The following is a 24,093-nucleotide window of genomic DNA, read 5'->3' as shown; positions in this document are numbered from 1 at the left end:
TATAACTTTTTCTTTTCTTAAGTGGTTTTTTTTTTTTAGATCAGTGTAGATCCAGCCTTAGTGTGGTAAAGGGCAACTTACCGCTCAGGTGACTCTTCGTAAATACTGTGGCAATCTGTATTCTCTAACATTAGACTTCGAGTAAGATTCTGTACTCCTGGGTAATGGAAGTTAGCGAAGGAATGAGACATGGGAGATGTTTTTGTCCCAAGATCTGTGATGCGTTTTTCATTAATTGTCAATCCACAGGAGAGTCCATCCAAGGCAGGGTTCAAGGAACGGGTCATGTAAGCATCAGCAGACTGAGGTCTCCTCATGGGTGAGGATGGGTAAGGAGAAAGTTTACTAATGAGGGGAGTCAAAAGGTCAGCATAGGCGGCTTTTGTAGGTTTTAGGAGTTTATCAACATGAATATTAAGCATCTTTTGTTCAAAAGCACAAGAAAAAATAGTAGAGGGCAGATTCTGAAGCCATGACAACAAACTAAGGTCCAAGTCATCGCACCCATTACCACATAAAAGGTCAATGCCGAGCAACACTTCACTCTCTGTAATTTCTTCTCCTGTTGCTTTACTCTGACAAAACTCCACACAACATTCATACAATAGCCCCTTCATCACAAGCTGAAACAAACGATTGTTGCTTGCTTTAAAGCCAGCCTCACTTAGTTTTCTATCAGCAGGAATGAACTCAGCTACCATGACGCAAGCCTCTTCGAAACAGTGAACTCGTGCGGTGCTTGGGTTCCAGTCTTTAAATTCTGCATGGTTGGTCAGACGAGGCAATGTGAGAAGTAAACACAGTTTGCTATAGTCATCTTTAGAAGGACAATATTCTTCCAGAGCATGTAGGCACTGTACAGCCTCTTTCATTGTAAATTCCAACTGAAAAAAAGAGTACCGCTATTTAAGGCTAAAATAATGTTGTTCTTTTATCATACATAGCTGCATAAAGATACAGGGAGATAAATTACTTTGCTATTCACCTATTAATAATCAATTGCAGTTTTATGAGTGTCATCTTTCCTCGCATATGAAAATACAACTCCAACTTGTGTGACCAATAAAATGCTGATCAACCTAACATTTTTCTATGATATCTATCTAGTGCTGGCACAATTTGTTTTCTAGATAGTTTCCTGAGTCAAGTTTAAAACATCTTTGTATAAGTACCGTTTTTTTAAACATTGATTAAGGTTTGATACCTAGGTCACTTTTTCCCCTACTCCAACTTGCATTCAGCACCAGATTTATCCACCTTGGCACCTTAATTTCACAAGGCACAGTTCAGCCCCACGATAATGGGTTGTGAATCACTATCAACTGAACTTCAGTTTTACCTTCTACACAGATATCCTTGCGTTATAGTTCTTAAAACAAAATGTAAGACTTGAAAACGAACTTTAAGAAAGACTTGATTGCCTTTTAAAAAGCAGAATACAATTGTATTTTATAAGTTTAGCTAGAGTGCTGTGATTAGATCACAAGGCTTACATGTTGAGGCTCATCTTCTGCAGACATTGCATTGTTTACACATAAGGCTTCTAGAAACTTCTGCTGCAGTATGATATAGCGAAACCTATGCACAAGAAAACAGAAATACAACTGATGTAACAGTGCAAATTAATGTGAACTTTGGTACAAAATTATAGCAGTTAACTGGGACTGTTCCTGAAATTTTGGAAAATCATGTTCTAACACAGGGTTGGGGAAGGTTTAGGCATGCATGGGTTTTAATTTGGTCCGCAAGGCTGTTATATTATTATTGATTGATTGAATTTATATACCGCCCTATTCACAAACAAAATCAAAATATAAAACCACAAAATATATAATCAAAATAAAAACAATAGCCCAATAAACCCCCTCCCCAAACCCATATTTTAAAAGGGCATAGGATGTTAATCAAGTCAACCAAAGGCCTGGTTAAAAAGGAACATTTTTGCCTAGCGCGTAAAGGTGTATAATGAAGGCACTAGGCGAACTTCCCTGGGGAGAGCATTCCACAGACAGGGAGCCACTGCAGAGAAGGCCCATTGTTGTGTTGCCACCCTCTGGACCTCTCGAGGAGGAAGCACATGAAGAAGGGCCTCAGAAGATGGTCGCTGGGTCCGGGTAGGTTCATACGGAAAGAGGCAGTCCTTGAGGTATTGCGGTCCTCAGCCGTTTAAGGATTTATAGGTCAAAAGCAGCACTTTGAATTGGGCCCGGAAACTAACTGGTAGCCAGTGCAGTCAGACCAGGATCAGTGTAATATGCTCAAATTGTCTTGCTCCGGTGAGCAACGTGGCCGCTGAATTCTGTACTAGCTGAAGTTTCTGAACCGTATCCAGAGGCAGCCCTACATATAATGCATTGCAGTAATCTAACGTTGAGGTTACCAGAGTATAGACAATAGTAGTTAGGCTATCCCTGTCCAGATAGGGGTGTAGCTGGGCCACCAGGCAAAGCTGATGGAAGGCACTCTGGATCAGAGGCCACCTGAGCCTTGAGTACCCCTGGAGCTATGAACCTGCTGCTTCAGAGGAAGTGTAACCCCATCAAGAGCAAGCGATCTCCCATTCATCTGGTCTAGGGAACCACCCACTAACAGTGCCTCAGTCTTATCTGGATTGAGTTTCAGTTTGTTGGCTCTCATCCAGTCCATTACCGAGGCAAGACACTGGTCCAGCACTTCCACTGCCTCACCTGCAGATGTAAAGGAGAAATAGAGCTGAATGTCATCAGCATACTGCTGACAACGTACTCCGAACCTCCAGATAACCCCACCCAGCGGTTTCATGTAGATGTTAAACAATGTGGGGATAAGATTGAGCCCTGCGGAACCCTACATTGAAGGTTTCACAGGGCTGAAAAGCATTCCCCAAGCAACACCCCCTGGGAAAGACCATCCAAGTAGGACTGGAACCACCGCAAAGTGGTGCCACCCACCCCTAGTTCAGACAGTCACTCCAGAAGGATACCATAATCGATGGTATTGAAAGTCGCTGAGAGGTCGAGAAGAATTAACAGGGACATGTTTCCCATGTCTCTCTCTCGACAGAGGTCATCATACAGGGCGACCAAAGCAATTTCTGTGCCAAAACCAGGCCTAAACCCCGACTGAAATGGAGAAATGGATCCAGAAAATCAGTTTCTTCCAAAAAGCGCCTGGATCTGTTTTGCAACCACTCACTCCAGAACCTTGCTCAGGAAAGGAAAATTAGCAACTGGCTGGCAGTTAGTTAGGTTTTCTGAATCCAGGGGAGGTTTCTAAAGGAGTGGTTTTACCACTGCCTCCTACAAACAGGCAGGGAACGCCTCCTCTTGTAAATAATAATAATAATAATAATAATAATAATAATAATAATAATAATTTATTTGTACCCCGCCCATCTGGCTGAGTCTCCCCAGCCACTCTGGGCGGCTTCCAACAAATATTAAAATACATTAAAATATAACAGATTAAAAACTTCCCTAAAGAGGTACTGAACACATCCCTGGCCCAGCCAGCTGTTCCCTCCCTGCTGCTTTTTATCAGCCAAGAGGGGCAAGGGTCTAGAGCTCAAGTGGTTGCCCTGACTGATCCGAGCACCTTGTTCACATCCTCAAACCTTACCAACTGAAACTCATCCAACAAAACAGGACTAGACTGTGCTCTGGACACCCTGTGAGATTCATCTGCTATAACAGCAGTGTCAAGGTCTGGGTGGATGCAGGCAATTTTATCCTCAAAATGCTTTGCAAACAAGTCACAGAGAGCTGCCATTGGATCTATCACCTCCTTTGGGCCAGCCTGTAAAAGGCCCCATACAACCTGGAAAAGCTCTGCTGGGCAACACAATGAGGATGCAATGGAGGCAGCAAAATATGCCTTCTTTGCTACCTTCACTGCCACTAGGTAGGCTCGATAATGAGCCCTTACCACTGTTCAGTTGCATTCATTCGTATCTTTCCACCACTTGTGTTCAAGCCGTCTCCCAGCTTGTTTCCTCGCCCTAAGATCTGGAGTATACCAGGGGGCCAAATCGGCTCCAAGAAGTGGGAGAGGGCACTCAGGGGCGATCGTGTCAATAGCCCGAGCCATTTGGGTGTTCCAGAGGTCGGTCAGGGCTTTGACAGGGACACCAGTCATATCACCCGGAAAACCTCCCAGAACCGTTTGGAATCCCTCTGGATCCATCAACCTCCGAGGGTGGACCTTCCTAATAGGTCCCCTGCCTCTGCGGAGGGGAAAAGGTGCTGACAGCCTAAATCTCAACAGGAAGTGATCTGACCATGACAAGGGAATGATGTCAATATCCCCCACCTTCAAATCACCCTGTTCCCGCCCAGTCAAGAAAACAAAGTCCAGAGTGTGGCCTCCCATGTGCCTTTGGCCAGTGACATGATGGGACAGCCCCATGTTTCCCTCAAATCAAGTCTTCCTTCATATGTGACAACAGGCATATGGCAGGCTGGATTGGTTCTGTAACAGAGTTCTTCATGGGGAGCTTGATCACGTAGCCAATCCCTGCAGAAAGCAGAGTTGAATCCACGGCCCCTCAGCTGAATTCAAGCCTGCCAGATCAGCTATGCCAGTGTTTTTCAACCTTTTTTGGGCAAGGGCACACTTGTTTTATGAAAAAAATCACGAGGCACACCACCATTAGAAAATGTTAAAAAAATTAACTCTGTGCCTATATTGACTATATATAAAGTAATTCTCTTGAATAGGAATCAAATAAACACAATTTTTCCCACGGCACACCAGGCAACATCTCGCGGCACACTAGTGTGCCGCGGAACAGTGGTTGAAAAACACTGAGCTATGCAACTCAGTTCCCCATGGGGAGGGGAGCGTGGCTGCACAGCTGATCCCTGCAGAAAACAGGGCTGAAGGTCAAGCCTGTACTCAGTGTATCTGAAGCTCTGAGTATACAGCTAGCAAAGCCCCTTGTACTTCTGTTCCCCAGCACCTAAAAACCAGCTGGCTGTTGGGTGCCTAGGAAGCACTGAGCAACAGACTTTGAAAGGTGGGTGGGTAAAGCCAGCTGTCAATCATCACCATGGCATTAGGTGATTGACAAGTGGGTTCTCCTGGTCACCTGTTAAAGTTGGCCCATGTGGGTGGGGACAGATAAGGATCTAGCCCACTGCACCAAAAAGGTTCTCTAATAATTGTTCCCTTGTTATCCCAAATCCTAACTCTGAGAGCTTATCCAAACACTGCTATTTTGTTTCTGCATGTGTAATGGAATTTTAGTGAGAGCTGTGATGAAAATGTGTTATTCTTACAGAGTTAATTGAGAAAAGCAAGCTTGTGAGGAAGAATGTAGTGCAGCTATAGACACTGCAGCAGTTCTGAAACTGTACGAAGGCTGAGTGAATGTTTAATTGTTGTGTTGCATAAATGGGATTGCCATGGTATTGAAAAATTACTATCAATTTACCTTTTCTTATCAAATTTGTCCATACACTCCAGAGGCTGGATGAACTGAAGAACCTCATCCCACTGACCATCAAGGATCAATTGTCTTTAAAGAGAGAGAGAAAGAGAGAGAGAGATCCATTGAATTCTGTTGGACTTTAATTTTATTTTTTAAGCTAACCAAAACATCCACTCCCTCAACTACAGCAGCTGATCAATCAGCTTTACAAAGTCAATGCTTGAGAAAGTAGTTAAGAAGATTATTTACTAATTTAAATAGATAAAAGTAAAACCTTTTTACAGGAAGTCAAGAGAAAATTGTAACGATCCTCTTTCTGTTACCAGAGGCGTCGCTGGATCAAAGGACTGAAAGTCACAACTGGATACAATATAATTTGTATTGCCTTGTGCTGAACAGTATTATCTGGTAAAAGTTGGGTGACTCAAAAATGTAAACTGACAACAATCTAATAATATATTGTAATTATGCATGTTTCAGATACTTATAGGAATAGCATTACACTTGGCATGTCTTGTAGCCAAGCGCTTAAAAGGGGTTATGGATAAATTTTATTCAGTTCACATACAGAAATGGATAGCAAGTCAGTCAAGATACTGTAAAGCTAAGATGGATCAAAGCATTTAAAGGCATGGACCTGAGTTTAAACACTAGCAACAAAAATGTGAGCTTTGTTTAAACAGTATCCTTAATACTATGATAATTATTTCTACCTTAAGAAAAGCATATCATCTGAGAACAGTCCATTAATTACTCCACTTTCTTTCTCCAGAGCCAACATACTGATATGAAGTTTTCTTGAATTCAAAAAATCCAGTATTAGCTTGACTATTTCAGCTTCTTTTACATTCACTGTCTCTTCTGCCGTCATTGTGAAAGACTGGAAAGAAGAAGAAAAAGCTACATATAAAATTGGGATTAACCTGCATCTTGTTAGCAAACAGACACTGTTAAATGCATTTTCTTCTTTGTTTATATGAAACATGCTAGCGCTTGGTAGTAGGCTTAATCTCTGAAGTTCATGCAGCTCAATGTAGTGTCACTAATACTTTGGCCCAATTGTACAGCTAGCAGTTTGGCTTCATACAGAGGGCTACGAATATGAAGAGCAGATTGTATTTCACTTAACTATGTTTCAGTTTATAAGCGTTTAGTAGCATAAAGAACATTTGAACAACAACTCCTTTAGAAAAAAAACCTCAATATGCATTAAAGCAGAGTATCTGGTTATTCAGAAAGTGGACACACCCATAAATCTGAGCCTATGTTCTTGGCTGACATATATGGGGGGTGGGGGTAGAAAGAGGGAGAGAGAAAATAAGAAGCAGCTGGCCCACAGAAGGTGTTAGTCACAGAACACAAAACAACTCTTTGCTCAGTGTATGTGGAGGAGAAACCACAAAGACTCTGGGCAAGTGAGATGTCTTTCCCTCTTGAAGGCAGCTGCTCACATTTCATCATAATTGTTTCAGTTCCCATTAAGCATTTGGGACAGACATTTGATCCTTGGAGATATTCTCTGTATAGATGGGAACCTCAGAGGAGCTAAACTGATTGACAATCTTAAGTACAAAAACTATATAATATTTTATCACAGCCTCTAAAATTGCACCCCTCCTCCATCTCAAAAGATCCCAGATTTTTTTGTAGTATTTTTAATGATACTATGACATCAAATAATTTAACAACCTCATTTGCAGGAAGAATGTTTAGCTATCCACTAAGTTTCTTAGAATTAGGAGACTACAAATACATCTCATGTGAAACAGGATCCCAAGATTTCGATTTTACAATTTAGAGTAGTACAGATAACATACCTCCTGTATTAGTAATTTTATTAAATATTTATACATGCTATTGATGCAGAAAGTGGCATGATACACAATATGTTGCCAGTGAGTAGATTTACACTAAGCAACAGCTTTAATGGGAGTGTCAACAGAAACCTATTTACAAATTAGATGTCTTGCACACTTCCCAATATGCAAGTAGAACAGACACATATACCTTCCCTAAATTGTATAGAAGATGGAATTTCAGCAAGTGCAGCTTTTCTCAACCTTGCATTACAAACTCAATCTGCTGGAATTCCCTCTTCTACACAACAATCAAAGATCCATAAACCCTTTCTTCTCTTGTATCTGGTCACCCAGAGTAAGATTATTATAGATAGGCTCACTAGAAATTAGCAGAAGGCAATATTCTAAGTTCCCTTAAGGAGGGTGCAATCATCAATTCTATAACTCTGTAACTAAATGACAGTGGTGGGGAATTTCCAATCCACAGCTTAATTAGGCCTGCCAGGACTCAGATGTTGGCTCACCAGGCCATTTGGGGCAAACCACATCCACCTTTTCTGGCCCAACATTGTAGGAAAGGTCAAGCATCAAAAAATTATTTGCATCAGCAAGTCGGTACAGTGAAAGAAATAGCATCCAATTCAGAAAGTACTGATTTTTTTATGCAAAGAAAGAATACAAATAAATGATCTTCATTTGCAGAGAGCCACATCTCCCTAGGGAAGATCCTTCACATCCCTGGTTTTAATTCAAGCCAGGCTGCAAAGGAAGAATACAAAGTGCACTCCCAATTCCTTCTACAGGTATTGAACTCAAGTCACCTGTCAAAAAAAAAACCTCGGAGGGTGGGGGACCTCAGGATCCACCCCACCCTGGTATAGGATGCAAAGAGCACTGCTGCAGCACTAATATTGCTGTGTGTGCTGCTTCCTGTGAGCTTAAAAGCTGAAATAGGTAGCACATGTTGTGGAGATTACACTGCAGTGCTCCTTCCAGCTTTGCCTAAGCACTAGAAGTAAGGAGCATCAGATGTTACATAGCTACTATTGAAGTCTAAGTCTAAGAAGTTATCCTCCTTGCTATATATGGAACAGAGAATTAACATTCCTGTTTGCATGTAATGCTAAGACTATGGCTTAGCACAAACAAGCACACATACCACCTCTTGGGGAGGAGATTGTGGTTTGTCTTTATGCGTCATCTTAATTTAGGTTCATGGTTTAGCTCTCTCAGACAAACCATGAGCTGTATATCATAGGACAAGCCAAGCGGAAAAGTGAAGTGTGAATTGGCCCTAAATACACAATCATATTCCCTTGGAAGGAACAATCGTTTTTGTTTATCATAGCTTTCAATCCTCGAATTAGAAGCTGATAATGAGAGTTTTAAGTGGCAAGGAAAAACTAACAGCTTTTATTTAAAAGTCCTGTACTAGTGACCAAGTTTTTAAATTTGATGAAAAATAGAAGTTGGGATGTTTGTCATGTTAATACTGAAGGATATATCAAACATTTATTGGCCTAGTATTTGTCTCAAAATTGTTATCATGCATAAAAATTGGGATAAAGATAGAATAAAGTAACAAAGAGGAAACTATAGCACCCTGATCCAGATAAGATGATCCTGGAGATAAATGTTAGGACAGGGATGTTGTGTGAGCCCATAGCGCCCAGGGCAGGTGGGCACAAGCCCTGGGGGATGGGGCATGCTGCGGGTGGAGGGAGAAGGAGCCTACCGCAGTACCCCAGCAGCCCCACATGTCTGGCACGCCAAAGGAAAAACAAGCTTGACCAGGAGTGGAGCAATTGCTGCTGCCACCTACACCCCAGCCCCCAAGGCCAGCCTGGGCGCAGTTTCCCTTAGTAAAGGAACTATAGTGGGGGGCACCTGGTTGTGCCCCCTCAAAAAATGAACCCAGGACAACGCCCCCCAAGCTATACCACTGTGTTAGGAAGCAGGCTTCTGGGCACACATTATGTTTCGGATCAGGACATGCACATTCAAATTAACTGTACTTTCCAATTTGCACCCAAACACAGACATCTCCTATAGGTACTATATTCTTTTATTTTCAATGAGATGCATATTTGGATGTGCATCCACAGTCTAGTACAATTATGAGTGAATACCATTTTTACACATGACTAAAGTTGGATTGGGGCATTGTCTCTGCATTTGGAAAGTTTTGTCTGTATTGTAGTTCATTCTACATGCTACTGTGAAGAACCCTACAGCTTAGTCACAGGGCAACAAGACAAAAAGTTTAGTTCTACCAAAGAAAATAAGCTTATATATGTGGAAGCATTTTGTAAGTAACTAGTTACTAGAGATTTATAGGCTCAGAATAAACAACAGAAAAATTAGACGAAATCCTGTGTGTGTCCCCCTCCCATTTTTTCAGTCCCCCCCCCCAGATCTTCACATATCTAAAATTAATAAAACACACTGGTTCATCAGTATATTCATATCGGGGACTATAAGGCATACGCAAAGGAGATTTAATCACATTGGGAGATAAACCACCATCCAGAAAATCTCAAAGATGCAGCTCAAGCTCCTCAGTATGCCACAAACAGCCAGCACATCTGGCACACAATGTCACCAAAGTGATCCAAGACTAATACTTCAGAATGACTGAAGGATTTAGAATCCCTTTCTTTTTAATATACATTTTGAATGTGCAGGTTTTCTTCCAATTCTGATTTAATTATTTGTTGAAAGAGCAAAGCTTTCATAGTGTATCACCACTCAGACATTCCAATATTCTTTACAGAAATGTAAGTCATATATGTTTACTCCAGATAACTGCTTATATTGGACAGCTATGACAACCAATTGACACAGATGGAAATAACTAAGGCTTTGCTTCAGTAGCGTCTTTCTCTGTGAGAGTTAAATTGTCATTGCATGCAATCTTGACTAAGCCTTTTCTAAGTACACTAGCAAGTGTTGCCGTCATTGCATGAGACAATGGTCTAAAATAAATGCAAGCATACCATAAGGGATACCAAAAAGAAAAACGAATTCAAGGAGCACATTGCTAAAAAGATTAAGACAATAAACAAACATGCATGCATGCATGCTGCGAGGGCTCTGCCCCACCACTTGCTCTGCTGTCCAACCCTACCACCAGCACTTCCCAACATTAGCCCCCTAAAGCTTCCCCTTTAAAATGGATGACTTTAAAAGGGGATTAGAAAAAATTATGAAGGATAAGGCTATCAAGGCTAGTAAGCCACTGCTGGAAAGCTTCCTGGAAATCACAAGTGAGGAGAATGCTGGTGTGCTCAGGTACTGTTTGCAGGCCTTCCATAGGCATCTGAAAAGGTGGAGAGATTTTCCCGCCTGAAAAACTTCCTACTTTCTCACTATTTGCAATTACCAAATTTACAGTGCAATCTTATGCATGTACTGTATACAGTCATACCTCATGTTATGTCCGCTTCATGTTACGTTTTTTCAGGTTGCGTCCTGCGGCGACCTGGAAGTACCGGAAAGGGTTACTTCTGGGTTTCGCCACTCGCACATGCATACATGTGCTAAATCGCACTGCGCACATGCGCAGATATGGCACTCCAGGTTGCAGGCTTTTCACGTTGCAAACGGGACTCCAGAATGGATCTCATTCGCAACCAGAGGTACCACTGTATTTGGACCTCATCTGCACTATACTGCAATAAAGTAGTCCAGGCGTCAGCAAACCTTTTCAGCAAGGGGCCAGTCCACTGTCCCTGACACCTTGTGGGGTGCCAGACTATATTGGGGGGGGGAATGAATGAATTCCTATGCCCCACAAATAACCCAGAGATGCATTTTAAATAAAATCACACATTCTACTCATGTAAAAACACCAGGCAGGCCATCCACGGGCCAGATTTAGAAGGCGATTGGGCCAGATGCGGCCCCTGGGCCTTAGTTTGCCTACCTATGGTATTGACAGTTTTAAACAGCTAACAACGTTGAACAGTTATGCTTTCCTGCAAAGCAACCTGAGAACTAACGTTTAAGGGTGCTGAGAGCTGTTAGGAGGCCCCAATTCCCCTCACAGAACTACAGTTGCAAGAGTTTCCTAGGAAGAGGGACTGATTGTTAAACCATGCTGGAATTGTAGCTTGGGGAGCAAAATAGGGGGTCTCCTAACAACTCTCAGCATCTCTCAGCAACTACACTTCCCATGATGCTTTTGGGGAAGCCACAGCTGTTTAAAGTGATATAGTGATATAATGGAAAGCTAGTGTCATGTAGTGGTTAGGATGTCTAGCTAGGACCTGTACAACCAAGGTTCAAATCTCCACTTAGCCATAAAGCTCACTGGGTGACCTTGGCCAGTCACTCTCAGCCTAACCTACCTCACAGGGTTGTTGTGAGGATCAAATGGGGAGGAGAACTATTTACGCCACCTTGTCTCGCTGGAGGTAGCTCTATCATAACAAGCACAACTTTTCTGGTAGTGCCACAGTGCTTGGATTGAACCTAAGATATAAAAATGCAACAGTGCTGCAGACCGGAGGTGGATGCAAAAATCCAGTGTCTAGAAAACTGATCCTGGTGTCAAGATTACTGAAGAGGACAGAAAGATTTCTTTGGTAGGTACTTGAATGAGGGGAACCTCAAGGGAATATTAGCTATGATTCCTAGACAGATTTCAGCCTGGCATTTTCAGCCTGGCATCTTTCAAGTAAACCCTATATGGGAGAAGTGGGGTGGGAAGAGACTGCAGCATAACAGCAAGAACAAAACTCATCATCATCATCATTATTAAAATTCCTATGCTGCCCTTCATCTGAGGATCACAAGGCGGTTTACAATATAAAAACTAAAAAATAATAATACGAAACACAGTAACAAACAATAACCACCACCCCACAAAGTTTGAAAGGCGAAAGATTGCATAATTAGCCAAAGGCCTGGGAGAAGAGGTGCAAAGGCTGTGGCTTTTCAGTGCCCCACTGGTCGGTCACAGAGAACTTCTGCACTTGGCTATTCTTGAAGCCTCCTCATGTGTTTTCTCTTTCACAAATATTTTCACAAAATTTTGGTGCCAAATAAATATTCTAGGAGCCACTTGAAAGGAAGAAGTAGAGGAGGCTTCAAGAATAGCCAAGTGCAGAAGATCTCTGTGACCGACCAATGGGGCACTGAAAAGCCACAGCCTTTATACCTGTACGGAGAATACGATTTGTCAAAAGATTATAAAATTAAATAGATGAGCAAAGCAAGAACCAATGGAAGGTGATAAAACATACTAATTACAGCAATTAATCAGGAGATGAAGAGGAGAAAAGGCTATTCAAAAGATTACCATATAGAAATAGGAAGGGGTCACTAGCATAACAGTTATGTCAGCATATTTAGCCTTTCTCATGTGTGACCTATTGCTATTCAGGTCTCCAAACCAGAATATACCACTGACACATGGTACTCCAGAAAAGTCACGGGCATTCATTATTATGTTCATGGCATCCTTCAAACTAAGGTTGTCAACAAATTGATTTGTTCTTTGTTCAAACAAAGAACAAAGTATTCCATTATTGTCTCGAGCTATTGTATACAGTCTCTGCAACATCTGCAGCTGCCTGCTGCCAATATGTTTTGTCAAGTTTGCATTCCTCTATTCAGAATGTATCCATAATAACCGTCACCCTTCGTTCGTACACTCACAGGATTGCCACCAAATTAAACACATTCTAAAAGAAGCATGCGCATGCATGCATCCACGAACCCACCCTTCCTTCACTGCAGCTCAATTGTGTGAACAAAGGATTGTAGCAGGGAATTGGATACTTGACACTCAAGTTTTTCCTGCTAAAACACGCTGAAAAGGCTACTGTGCTGTGACACAATAAGGCCATCCCTTGCAATGAAATTACTCAGGAGCAGGGAATTTAGGACACAAAACTGGAATGCTTCCTCAGGAAAACACACAATTAAAAACCTCTGAGCAGGTAAGACAGGCCATAAAACACCCCATCTTTTTCATTTTCTTTTTTTGCCTCCAGACAGTGAAACAGGTTTGCAGTGACATTGCAAACCTGTTTCAGGCATCCTCTCCTGTCAAGCACACCAAGCACAGCACAGACAAACAATGTCTCCAATGTGCCCAGGACAGATCTGGGTTACTTAGGGAGAGCAGCTTTGCAGGTGCTTAACTCGACCTGGGAGGTTTGCCCTGCTAATAATGCTGCAATAACAAAAGCAGAAGAGAGGGAGGTGAGGGGACGAGAGGAGGAGACGTTCGCCAGAGAACGGGAAGAAAAATGCAACAAAACCATGGGCAACGGACAAAATTCAGCAACGATGCACACGCATACAACACATGCAAGGCTGGAAGAGTGTGGGGAGAGGCAGCTGTGGCGATGAAGCATGAACTGACTAAACGAGAGACAAATAAGCAGGATGGGTGTGGGGGGGAGTAAAGAAAATGGTCCTTTCGCTCATTCAGCACCAAAGCAGCCCAAGGGAGGCTGTCGCTTGGCCCCTCCCGCCGCCGCCGCCAACGCCACCAGCAGCAGCAGCAACGCCAAGCCCTTGCCCTGCCAACGCCTCCAAGGGCCGGCGCTGGGGGTGACAACCCCCGCCCGCCGAACGGACACTCACTCGGGGCCTCCCCTCAGGCCCCGGGCATCCCTTCCCACCCTCCCGCTCCTTCAACCCGGTTCTTTTCTCCTCAGCGGAGGCGCCGTCACCCAGCCCAAGACAGGGCAGCCTTCTCAGGGAAGAGACATAGGCTCACCTCAGGGGAGGCTCCCTCCCAAAGCGGCGAGGGGAGACCGGGGCTGGCGGGGGCGCGCAAAATGGCGGCAAGCGGAGCCTCGACACCGGGGTAGTGGCAGGGAAGGAGGGGAAGAGGGTCCCGTCGCCAGCAGCCAACGCGGCCCTGCCTGCCGGCGCCCAGCTACCGTACTCCTTGCCTTCCCGGGCCCGGCTTGTGTAGTGGCAGCAGAGGCGGCAGCGGCGCCCTGGCTGCGGTTGTCAAGCGGCTTCTCCAATCAGTGCCCGGCAGGCCGGTTCCTCAGGGCCCCGCGGCGCCTGGGCGGGGTGACAGAGCATCCGCCTGACTGGGAGAGCCAGGGAAAAAGGGGCGGGCGGGCGCAGGGGCGGCGTCCCTCCGGGAGGAATGGCTCGCCCAGCCCATGTCGGGGAGCGGCGCGGGAGGGAGGCGCGACGGGGATCGGGGGTGGCAGCGGCGGCGGAGGCGGCTCAATAAGGAGCGAGGGAATCCGGGGTGTGGATTTTCTTTTCTCCTCCTCCTCCGGCAGGATTACTTTGCATCTGTTTGGGTTTTTTTCTTAATCGCATTTTACGAAGGGTGTTTTTTTTTGTCTCCTCCTTCGCATCCTCTTCCCTCCACCAGTAATTCCTAGGGTGGGTGTTTTAAAGGCTGTTTTCACTTAATAATAATAGTTTGACACTATTAATGTTATTATTGTTGTTATTGTTGTTAAAATGGGATACTGCCCTTTATCCATACATCTCAAGGCAGTTCACAACATAAACAATGCAAGATAGAAACACCACCACCAAGATTAAAAACAATAACAAAATACACACAAACACAAACTAGCCGTTCCCAATGGCATGATTAGCAACCACGTCTTTCTTCCAAACACGTGTACATTCTAGGCCAGCCCCTTAGAGGCAGGCCACTCACACAAGCAGGTTGTTGTTGTTGTTGTTGTTGTTGTTGTTGGGTAATTGATACAAGGCAGGGCAGGGGGTCTGTAGGGGTTTAGCCAGCTACCTCACAAGGGACAGGCCAAGACATTTTGGCACCTGAGGAAAAGCACAAAATGATGCGCAGCCCCAACTCCTGCACCATGGAAGAAGGGATGAGTGAAGATCCAAGAGTGAAGGGTGGTATACAAATGTATTTAACAACAATGCATTGGGAATAAGGTGTGGGGAGGAGACTAGCAGTGCCTACCTAATATGCGCCAAGAGGTCACTGGTGGGGCGACTTGGGATGGGGAGCTGCCAAGGAAGTAACAGCAATACCAGTGGCATTCCTTGGAAGCCAGATCTGTTACCCCTGTGGATCCTGTCACCTGAGGCCTTGTCTCCTGGGTGGGTCAGGTGCCACCTTGCCTTGCCTCCTGAGTGGGTCGGCCCTGTCAACACTGCAGTAATGTGTGCATTGAGTCTCAGTCCCCAGTTACACTACAGGGAAAGGTAGCCATTATTTGACCGGTCACCTTTTGGCCATTCATGAATGGTCCTTTCCCAAACCTCTTCAGAATCAATGCCCTTATTACACCCAAATAATGTTTGGTGGCATGGAGTAATGTTAATTCTTTATCAGTCCCATTTCTGAAGCCTTAGAAAGGCTACGGATAACTCAAGGTCCAACTGGTGCCAGGTGGTATTTTGTTGCATGCTGCACATAAATCTCCTCCTTCTCTCAGTGTGATTTATACCCCACATTTGCATTAGAAGGCTAAAATTCTGATTGATGTGGTTTTGGTAAGAAATCCTATTTGTTCCATTTTGTCTTTCAGCTTCTCTGTTTGTCCTGCTCCCCTACAGTCTTGACATCACAATCACATTTTCCTCTATTTTTGCAGCAGAAGCTGCTGGCTTGTTGCCAGTGCATGTAATTACCATCTGAGAGCTTTCTGGATTCCAATCTGTCCTTGTCTTTTCTCACATTTTCCACTGCTACAGAAAATCCTTTTTGCCATAAATGTAGTGACTGAATAAAAAAATAAAAGGTAAAGGGACCCCTGACTATTAGGTCCACTCGTGTCCGACTCTGGGGTTGTGGCACTCATCTTGCGTTACTGGCTGAGGGAGCCGGTGTACAGCTTCCGGGTCATGTGGCCAGCATGACTAAGCCGCTTCTGGTGAACCAGAGCAGCGCACAGAAACGCCGTTTACCTTCCCGCTGGAGCAGTACCTATTTATCTACTTGCACATTGACGTGCTTTCGAACTGCTAGGTGGGCAGGAGCTGGGACCGAGCAACGGGAGCTCACCCCGTCATGGGGATTTGAACTGCCGACCTTCTGATCAGCAAGCCCTAGGCTCAGTGGTTTAACCCACAGCGCCACCCATTACTGCATCCCAAGTCTTTCTTCCAATCTGCTCACCAAAATGGATGGTTCTGTTATTAATGAATTGCCTTAAATCTGTATGAGTTATTAAATGTCTACACCAGGGGTCCCCAAGCTAAGGCCCGGGGGCCGGATGCGGCTCAATTGCCTTCTCAATCCGGCCTGTGGACGATCCGGGAATCAACATGTTTTTATATGAGTAAAATGTGTCCTTTTATTTAAAATGCATCTCTTGGTTATTTGTGGGGCCTGCCTGGTGTTTTTACATGAGTAGAATGTGTGCTTTTATTTAAAATGCATCTCTTGGTTATTTGTGGGGCATAGGAATTTGTTCATTTTTTTTCAAAATATAGTCCGGCCCCCCACAAGTTATGAGGGACAGTGGACCGGCCCCCTTCTGAAAAAGTTTGCTGACCCCTGGTCTACACAGTGTTAACAAAGTACTTTGTTTATCTACTCTGCTTGCAGGCACTGGGTGGGAAATACTTAATATTTAGAGTATTAAAAAACTCTATATTTTGTTTTCATAGATAATAAAAGAACAAAGCAACAGTGGAGGGTGCAGTGAAGGAAACTGTTATATATAAAATCCCAGTCTGATGAAGAGTTCTAGAGAAATTGAAAGCTTTTGTGACATTTTGTTTGGTCCTAATAAATGTATTGCTTGATGGATTATGGACCAACATCACTTTATTTGCTTTGTTTGTTTTGTTTTGTTTTGTTGCAGCCTCACAGCTTGTCCCATCGAAAGAAATGCTCTCCTGGATAACATAGCATGCAGTGAACATTGTTCACAAATCCACACAAATACTTTACAAATCGTTTTGTGGTACTTACTCAACACTTCTGGAGCTGATCCAAATTCTTGTACTACCGGTTTCTAGGCTTGTCAAAACAATAAGCAATATTGATTTAAGGTGACAATTCTACACATCCAAGCACCTTAATAAATGTGTTTACACTCAAGAGGCACTTGCCAGGACTTGCTATCTTAGATGGAAAGCTCTTTGATATAGTAAGACATGGGTGATGAAATACTACTTGATGCAAGAGTTGAGTTTGTCTAATTACAAAAAGAGTATGCTGAGAATATGCAGGCATATTAACATATTTCAAAATATCAATACTGAAAAGGATTAGCACTTTTGTCAGGAACTCTCACTCTGTGATGCTACATCAAATTGTGAGCTTCCCCATCAGCCAATCCTATAGCGCCAGGACAGAGAAACTCAGAACATGTTGCATCACAGAGTAAGTGTTAAAACATGTTTGACAAAGAAGGGGAAGAATTAGCCATGGAAATGATGCTTTGGTGACATCCCGATCACAAAAAACATGTGGGGCAAGCTCTGGCCTTGGTAGAACTTATTGTAAATATGCAGTTTAGGATTGGGCTATAAGGATTGTGTTTATATTGTAAACCGCCCTGTGGGATGAAAGGCAGTGCAGATTTAATGAATAACAAGCTGTATAAACTGATGTATCATAATTTGCACACAAGTGCTCATAAAAACAATGGTGGAATTAGAGCTTCATTACAGCAAGAGATAAATGACAATTCCAAGGCACAGAGATTACTGCTTGGTAGTGTGTGCAAGCATCTCACGTGTGCCTCTGGTAAAGTAAGAAAATAACGTGGGAGCTCATATGGGACAAATTTATACCAGAAATAAATGTGTGAATTAGCTCTGTGAGATAAAAGTTGCCAGTGACTTGAGCTTCACATCTTCAGCATGACTGGCCCTACTACCAAAATGGCAAATGCAGCATTGTGAGAAAGTACAAGTTTTTAGGAGTTTTATTAACGGTCCCATCTCACCTGCACCCCTGGTTTAATCAGTTGGTTGAATCAAAAGCATGAACAAGCTCTGTAGTCTGCTTATCCAGTCAATCAATATAAGACAGATTGTTTGTTTCTAGCATAAGGCTGTATACCCACCATACCTTTAAACCACATTCTTTCCCTCAAAGAATTCTGGGCACTAGTTTAGTTTAAGGGTTCTTGGGACCTGCAACTCTGAAAGGGGTAAACTAGTGTTCATTTTTGTGGAAAAGGATGTGCTTTATAAGGTATAGTGTGTATGCAGCCTAAATGGGAAGAAGTTATCGAGCACCTCCACAGCGCCCCCGTGGTGTGTGTCCTTTGAACAAGCCAATAATAATTTTCCGGTGCAGTGTTGACCTGTGCCCATGATGAAAGCACGGCATGTCATATGGATGTAGTTAACAAAACCTTCGAATCAAGCGGGTTGAGGGAGGTGAAACTGGGACCTCAAGGAATCTCTCTGCTGGAGGAGGGGGTCTCAAGAGAGTCAGGAGCTGGATCCTGGGGAAGGTTCAAGTGGGTTGTTAGAGAGGTGCGCTACACCCGTGATATCGGACATCTCCGGTCAGGCACTTCCTCAGTAAGCAGCCTCTACCTGGGGATGTGACAGAGAGTACGCTGGATATTGAGCTGGCACCTCCATCATCCATGACACGAAGAAGCCAGTGCCAGCGCAAACAAACAGGCCCAGCCCACTCCCAGAAGTGTCCATTTGATTGCTTACATCAGAGATGCCTTCACAAACTGCATGCCGGCAAAACCTTTTGCCAAGCATAAATGTATACATTTAATGGCGTCAGGGGATAAACTGAAAACACGTACCAAAAGATGAAACCACAACTTTGTTTTTGGTGCCATGCTTTTTATTTAAATGGAAGGGAAGGACTACACTGTACTAAGTAGGTAGCACTATGACAATATCTTACAGCACAGCTTCTGAAAAAATAGGATAGCAATGCTCCACAAAAGTGGACAAGTAAGCACACAATACACTGTACATTTCTCAACGGACGGTGCCCATTTAAATTAGAAATAAACAGAATTTGGCTTTAAACAGCCAAAGAATTTTTTCTTTAAAAAAAAACAACACCAACAGTCATCCAAAAATGTTTTCAGTAGCTACCATGACTGTCAGAGTTTGAACACCTGGCCTGGAAATTAGGATGGTTGGCAAATTCTGTCATATAAACAATAAAAAACACCCCGCTCCCTCGATGAAAGCACCGGTATGTAACTGATAATGTCACTGAAGAACACCGGACTTCTCCATGAAAGGCTTTCATTTTCTTAAATAAGATCCCAAAAGAAGACATACTGTCATTAGAAAATTTGCAAGCTTAAAAAGAAAAAACCCTGTCCTTAGCTCTCCTAGTATGTAGTAACATTTTAATCCCCAAAGTCTCAATTTTTTTAATTTTACTATTCACATCCTACCTTTCAACATTGCACAGACATCTTTTTTTCTGAACGGTAGACAAAATTCATAATACATTCAATAATTTAAAATGACACTATGTTGCCACATTTTAAAAGAAATTATCCTGTTTAGATAGGTGTGCATGAATCAGTCAGTGGTATGTATCATTAAATTATATTTTTCTTTTAGCAATAATAGTTTAGTTAAAAATCCTTCCATGTGATCTCCTCCATCGTCTATCCCATTTATGTCCTAGCAGCTCGCCCCCAACTTGAGCAAGTTTTAACTTAAGATGTATGCTTACATGGGTATGCAATATATTTCCCCTATGCCATTAGTTGGAGGATAAGCCTCGTTGGTAGAATGCATAGACCTTCTATCTCCTATTTTTTATATATATAATATATACACAGTATGTTTACACTTGAAATAGAAGATGGGTTAGATATCCTGGTTCATATACATGCAAACAGTAGGAATCAGCTAACTGCAAATAGATCAGAGCCACATACCTATTAAACAGGTGGGTTTTGTGTTGTTGTTTCTTTTACAGTTTTAACAAATATACATAAATATAAGAACATAAGTTAAAGTAAATATTGACTGCATTTCTGAGAAAATGTTGATAAAGAACCCAGACACATTGATGCCTAAGGCCTTTTCATAATTTTAAAAAGGGCTGTTCTCTAAATTATTTAAGGACTTCTCATTCCTATACATCATCTATATAAAGAACAGAAGCAGACTGTAGTGAAGTACTACCTCTCCGAGTCAAGCAGTTCAGTGGGAGAAGTGTACAGAATTTTAAGTTTTCATTTGTAGGATGCATAATAAAAAGTAACATACACTTTAGACAGGTAGTTCAAGGCTGTCTTGAAGTTCCAACACTTGTCACAACACTGAAACGGAACAGGTTTAGCAATAATTTAAGTCTTTTCCTGAGAATGAGGTTCTACCTAGATCCCCTCCCACCCCCGACTAAGTCCTCTGGTGTACAAATGTCAAAAAAGCAATCACAAAAATAAGGATAGATTTCAAGTTTGAGCTTTTCCACTTGCTGAAATAGCGCCTTGCTATATCTGTATAGGAATCCTGACAATAAGAAAGAAAAAAGAAAGCAACAAGAAAACCTCCAAACAGAAATAACTTCTCTAAAGTAATCAGATGTGCAGCCCTTTGTTAATACTGAAAAAAGGTGCCCCAGTGATTATTTTGTAAATGTTAACATTGCTGTATGTGTGTGGCTCTCAGCCATTCTTGGTTTCAATACACTCAAGATTGTCATGTATCATCATCAATACCATAATTTATATTAAACAAAATTAAACTGATGTCTTGGAAGAAAAATTACTTTGGTCCATATACTGGATGGCAACCTGGTGACACATCAGATTAGCTTTCATAGAGCAGGCTTATTCAATATAATTTTCTTCAAGTTTCTCAGAAGGACTCATACAAAGTGTCTACTTTTAAGACAATTAATACTGTTTTTCTTAGGATTTTGAAATAGCCATCCAGACCGTAATCTCAGGAAGCAATGGTAGATGTCTGCATTTGTTTAGTGATGCTGTTTTATTTGGGTCACCTGTCACACCACAGACACGTATCGCCCCCTTTGCTAAATCTCAGAATGTTAAACAGCAGTTTGGACTGAAGTGTAAGTGGACTCCTGTTCAGAAGAAAAATGCAAAACACAATAGTGCATGCAAAGATCTCCCGTCATGCTTCCCTGGATCAGGGCAATGGTGGATTTCTAAATATAATGACAATACCTTTATAAAATAAGTTTCCTTGTGGAACAAGCAATGACAGCCATCACATTTCCTTGCCAGAGGTTAAGACATGCTAGCAACATTTAATCCTGGACATCCTCTCCAAGGAACTTTTCTGGCACAAAACCCTTTGAAATGAATGAAAGTCAAAAAAAGAACGGATAACTTCATTTCATTGCAAAAAGGTTTGTGCCCTCTGTTACCGGCAGGCCACTTACCGGTAAAATTTAACGGTGTGGCAACTCAAGACAGAACATTTCTCCAGTGAAGATATAAAGAGCAGAAGCAAATTCCAAAACAAGCATAACACATCAAAGTATAAGGCAATGAATTTAATAATATACTTTAATTTCAGTCACTACAGATTTGCAAACATTCAATAATTCAGTGTTTTAAAAACGAGAGGAAATGAACCCTATAAACTGTGAGCACATACCCATCTCCACTCTGACTCAGTCTTTCATGAGCACACGAATGCATAATCACTTAAGTGTCAGTTTTCTGCAAGTCTTCAATACTGTGTTTACATTCCAGTTGTGCATGATGACAGAGCTTTTTTCTTCAGATCTGAGTTCAAAGAAATCTTGTTGGCAAATAAGAACCTATTTTCTAATAGGCAGCAAATACGAAGTGCAAGTTTGCCACAGGTGTGGCAAAGTACCCTACCCCCCTCCGAGTTACTATGCCTTTGTAGGTAAGAGTTTTTTCGGTGTTACTGGTCTCTTGCTCTGCCACAAATGGCTGTGGATGGTAATAGCGTCGACACTGGCAGAGAGCGTTTTAGCAGGTATGTGGCTGAACTGCTTCCTGTCAGAGTTGTACTTATAGAGCCCCTCAATCATCTTCTTACTGATGGACTTGGGGCCTATTCCAGTCAACTTACTGATTTCTTCTGTCTCAGGGCAGTACGTGTACAAAGAGCGGAACTGGCAGCCTGAGTCCCGGAAAAGGATAAGGAAGTTGTTGGCATCTGATTTCTCCATTTCCTGAAAGGGGAAGGGGAGGAAAGAGGGTTCACATTGTGCACAAGTTAACATCCAGTTTATGGGTATTTTCAATGCTCCTACACTTATGACAGAAACTGTTTCATGTTATTGAATATGTAATAGCATTGTAAGCTTGGCTTATTTACACATGTATGAAGGCATCACAGATAAAACAACACAGATACAACTTTCATATCATGGACCTGAAGTTGCACATTCAGCTGCCATTTACTGATCAACAGTAAATTATAGAGAAATCAAGTGTTATACATGCATGTATGAACAAGCGATATAGGGTGCCAAGAGTAATTTTAAAAACTACATTCCTGGTGCACCAGACAGTTATATTCTTATTTCGACTAATGCTGTAACTACCGTATATACTCGAGTATAAGCCAACTTTTCCAGCACATTTTTTGTGCCTCTCCAAACCGCGGCTCCTATGCCTGCTCTTGCGAGCGGCGGGAAGGACGAGCAGCCCGAAAGGAGCTGTAAGGTTCTCAGTTAGTTGCTCATGAGTAAGCAGCCAGGACTCCGCTGTTTCCTTTAAAGATTTTATTGTGCAAACTATGTAACGTGCAGAGCTAAAAAGTTCATGTCTATATCAAGCGGTGTCAGAATCCAGGAATGGCCCCTTCCGGTTCTGACCCCAACAAAAGAGTTTCGGTATACGAAAACCCCGCCTTCCATCCTTTCTTTTCACCCCACGACGTCTTTGGGGCGACGGAAATTGCATTCTCCCTGTATTGCCCTTGGGACTGTGGGTGTGCTGGGTCTCTCTTGCATCCCCAGAGCCTCTACTCCCTTTCCCCTGTGAACTCTGCCCCTCTTCACTGGACGTCTCACCGCTCCTTTCGCTACTAGAGGAGGAGCTGCTGGCAAGGTGGGACTGGGGCCTCTGTAGCATCCGGAGAGCCCTTCCACCACCTTGTGCTGCATTGGGGACAGTTCCATGACAGGAGCCCTTTCCGGCTGCTTGTTCCTCCACCGCTGCCAACAGCGGGAAAGGCAGAGGAGGAGGAAGAAGCAGCCCCAAAGGGCTGCTTTCAGGCTACTCGTTCCTCTGCCGCCACACGCACATGCACTCTGGTCCACTAGGAGGTTTGTGGTGTGGTGAACCGGCTTATACTTGAGTCAATAAGCTTTCCCAGTTTTTTGTAGTAAAATTAGGTGCCTTGGCTTATATTCGGGTCGGCTTATACTCAAGTATATAGGTATTTAAAAATCTTTATCATCGGAACAAGCTCATGAGAAGTGTTAGTAGAGAATTTCAGAGTTTATGTATTCCTATTCTGGCAAGAATATTGTATTAAGGAGACAGCTTAGCTTAGCAGAGGACCCAGAATAGAGGATGAAAAGGAGGTTAGGAGTTTCAGTGCTATGGCTGCACCAGGAATAGCATTAACGCACACCATTAATGTTTATGGGGCATTAGTAAACAGAAGGACTCCCCTCTGAACCTGCAATGTAAAGAAAACTGTCCCCCCAACACTTCCTACCTACCCACAGCCTGAACTTCAGATTTTCAGTTTCTTCCTCCCCCCTTCCCCTTTACAGGTTTGCCTTACCTCTAGTATTTTATTCTTCTGACCTTCGTTTACTTTTCCAGCCAAGCAACAATGAGCCAAGGCATTTTGGATTATATGTTTGTTAGATTTTGCACTGGGTTCTTTGTACAGCTTTGGTCCTAGAGAGAGAGAGAGAGAGAGGGAGGGAGAGAGAGAATTTTAAATATATATGAATAAATGAATATGGTTTAGAGCAGGCAGAGGTGAGGAACCTTTCTGGCTCTGGGGGCCAGACCTTTATAGCTGCACTCCACGGGCCAAATTTGACAG

General features: G+C 42.9%; 2 protein-coding genes across 6 annotated transcripts in view; both read right to left on the bottom strand.

The window, feature by feature from the left end:
* Window positions 1-14,139, bottom strand: part of WDR47 (WD repeat domain 47) — a 35,032-nt gene extending 20,893 nt beyond the window's left edge. Inside the window, exons 1-5 of one of the 3 annotated variants that reach the window (XM_033151453.1) lie at window positions 13,940-14,139; window positions 6,121-6,287; window positions 5,411-5,494; window positions 1,494-1,578; window positions 82-884 (exon numbers count right to left, since the gene is read on the bottom strand). In XM_033151453.1, the coding sequence (XP_033007344.1) occupies window positions 82-884; window positions 1,494-1,578; window positions 5,411-5,494; window positions 6,121-6,278 (1,130 nt within the window). In that variant the 5' untranslated portion in view covers window positions 6,279-6,287; window positions 13,940-14,139. Of the gene's footprint in view, window positions 1-81; window positions 885-1,493; window positions 1,579-5,410; window positions 5,495-6,120; window positions 6,288-13,939 lie in introns of those variants that run through there. The other 2 variants (XM_033151454.1, XM_033151455.1) reach the window with 2 other exon arrangements.
* Window positions 14,140-21,586: 7,447 nt separating this feature from the next.
* The window catches only part of CAMSAP2 (calmodulin regulated spectrin associated protein family member 2), a 77,911-nt gene continuing 75,404 nt past the window's right edge, over window positions 21,587-24,093 (bottom strand). For all 3 annotated transcript variants that reach the window (XM_033151445.1, XM_033151446.1, XM_033151447.1), the window contains 2 exons: window positions 23,824-23,942; window positions 21,587-22,255 (listed from right to left, as the gene is read on the bottom strand). In XM_033151445.1, the coding sequence (XP_033007336.1) occupies window positions 21,950-22,255; window positions 23,824-23,942 (425 nt within the window). In that variant the 3' untranslated portion in view covers window positions 21,587-21,949. The remainder of the gene's footprint in view (window positions 22,256-23,823; window positions 23,943-24,093) is intronic.

The sequence above is a fragment of the Lacerta agilis genome, chromosome 6 (assembly GCF_009819535.1).
Source record: "Lacerta agilis isolate rLacAgi1 chromosome 6, rLacAgi1.pri, whole genome shotgun sequence".
NCBI classification, from domain to species: domain Eukaryota; kingdom Metazoa; phylum Chordata; class Lepidosauria; order Squamata; family Lacertidae; genus Lacerta; species Lacerta agilis.
This window is presented reverse-complemented; position numbering and strand designations above follow the sequence as displayed.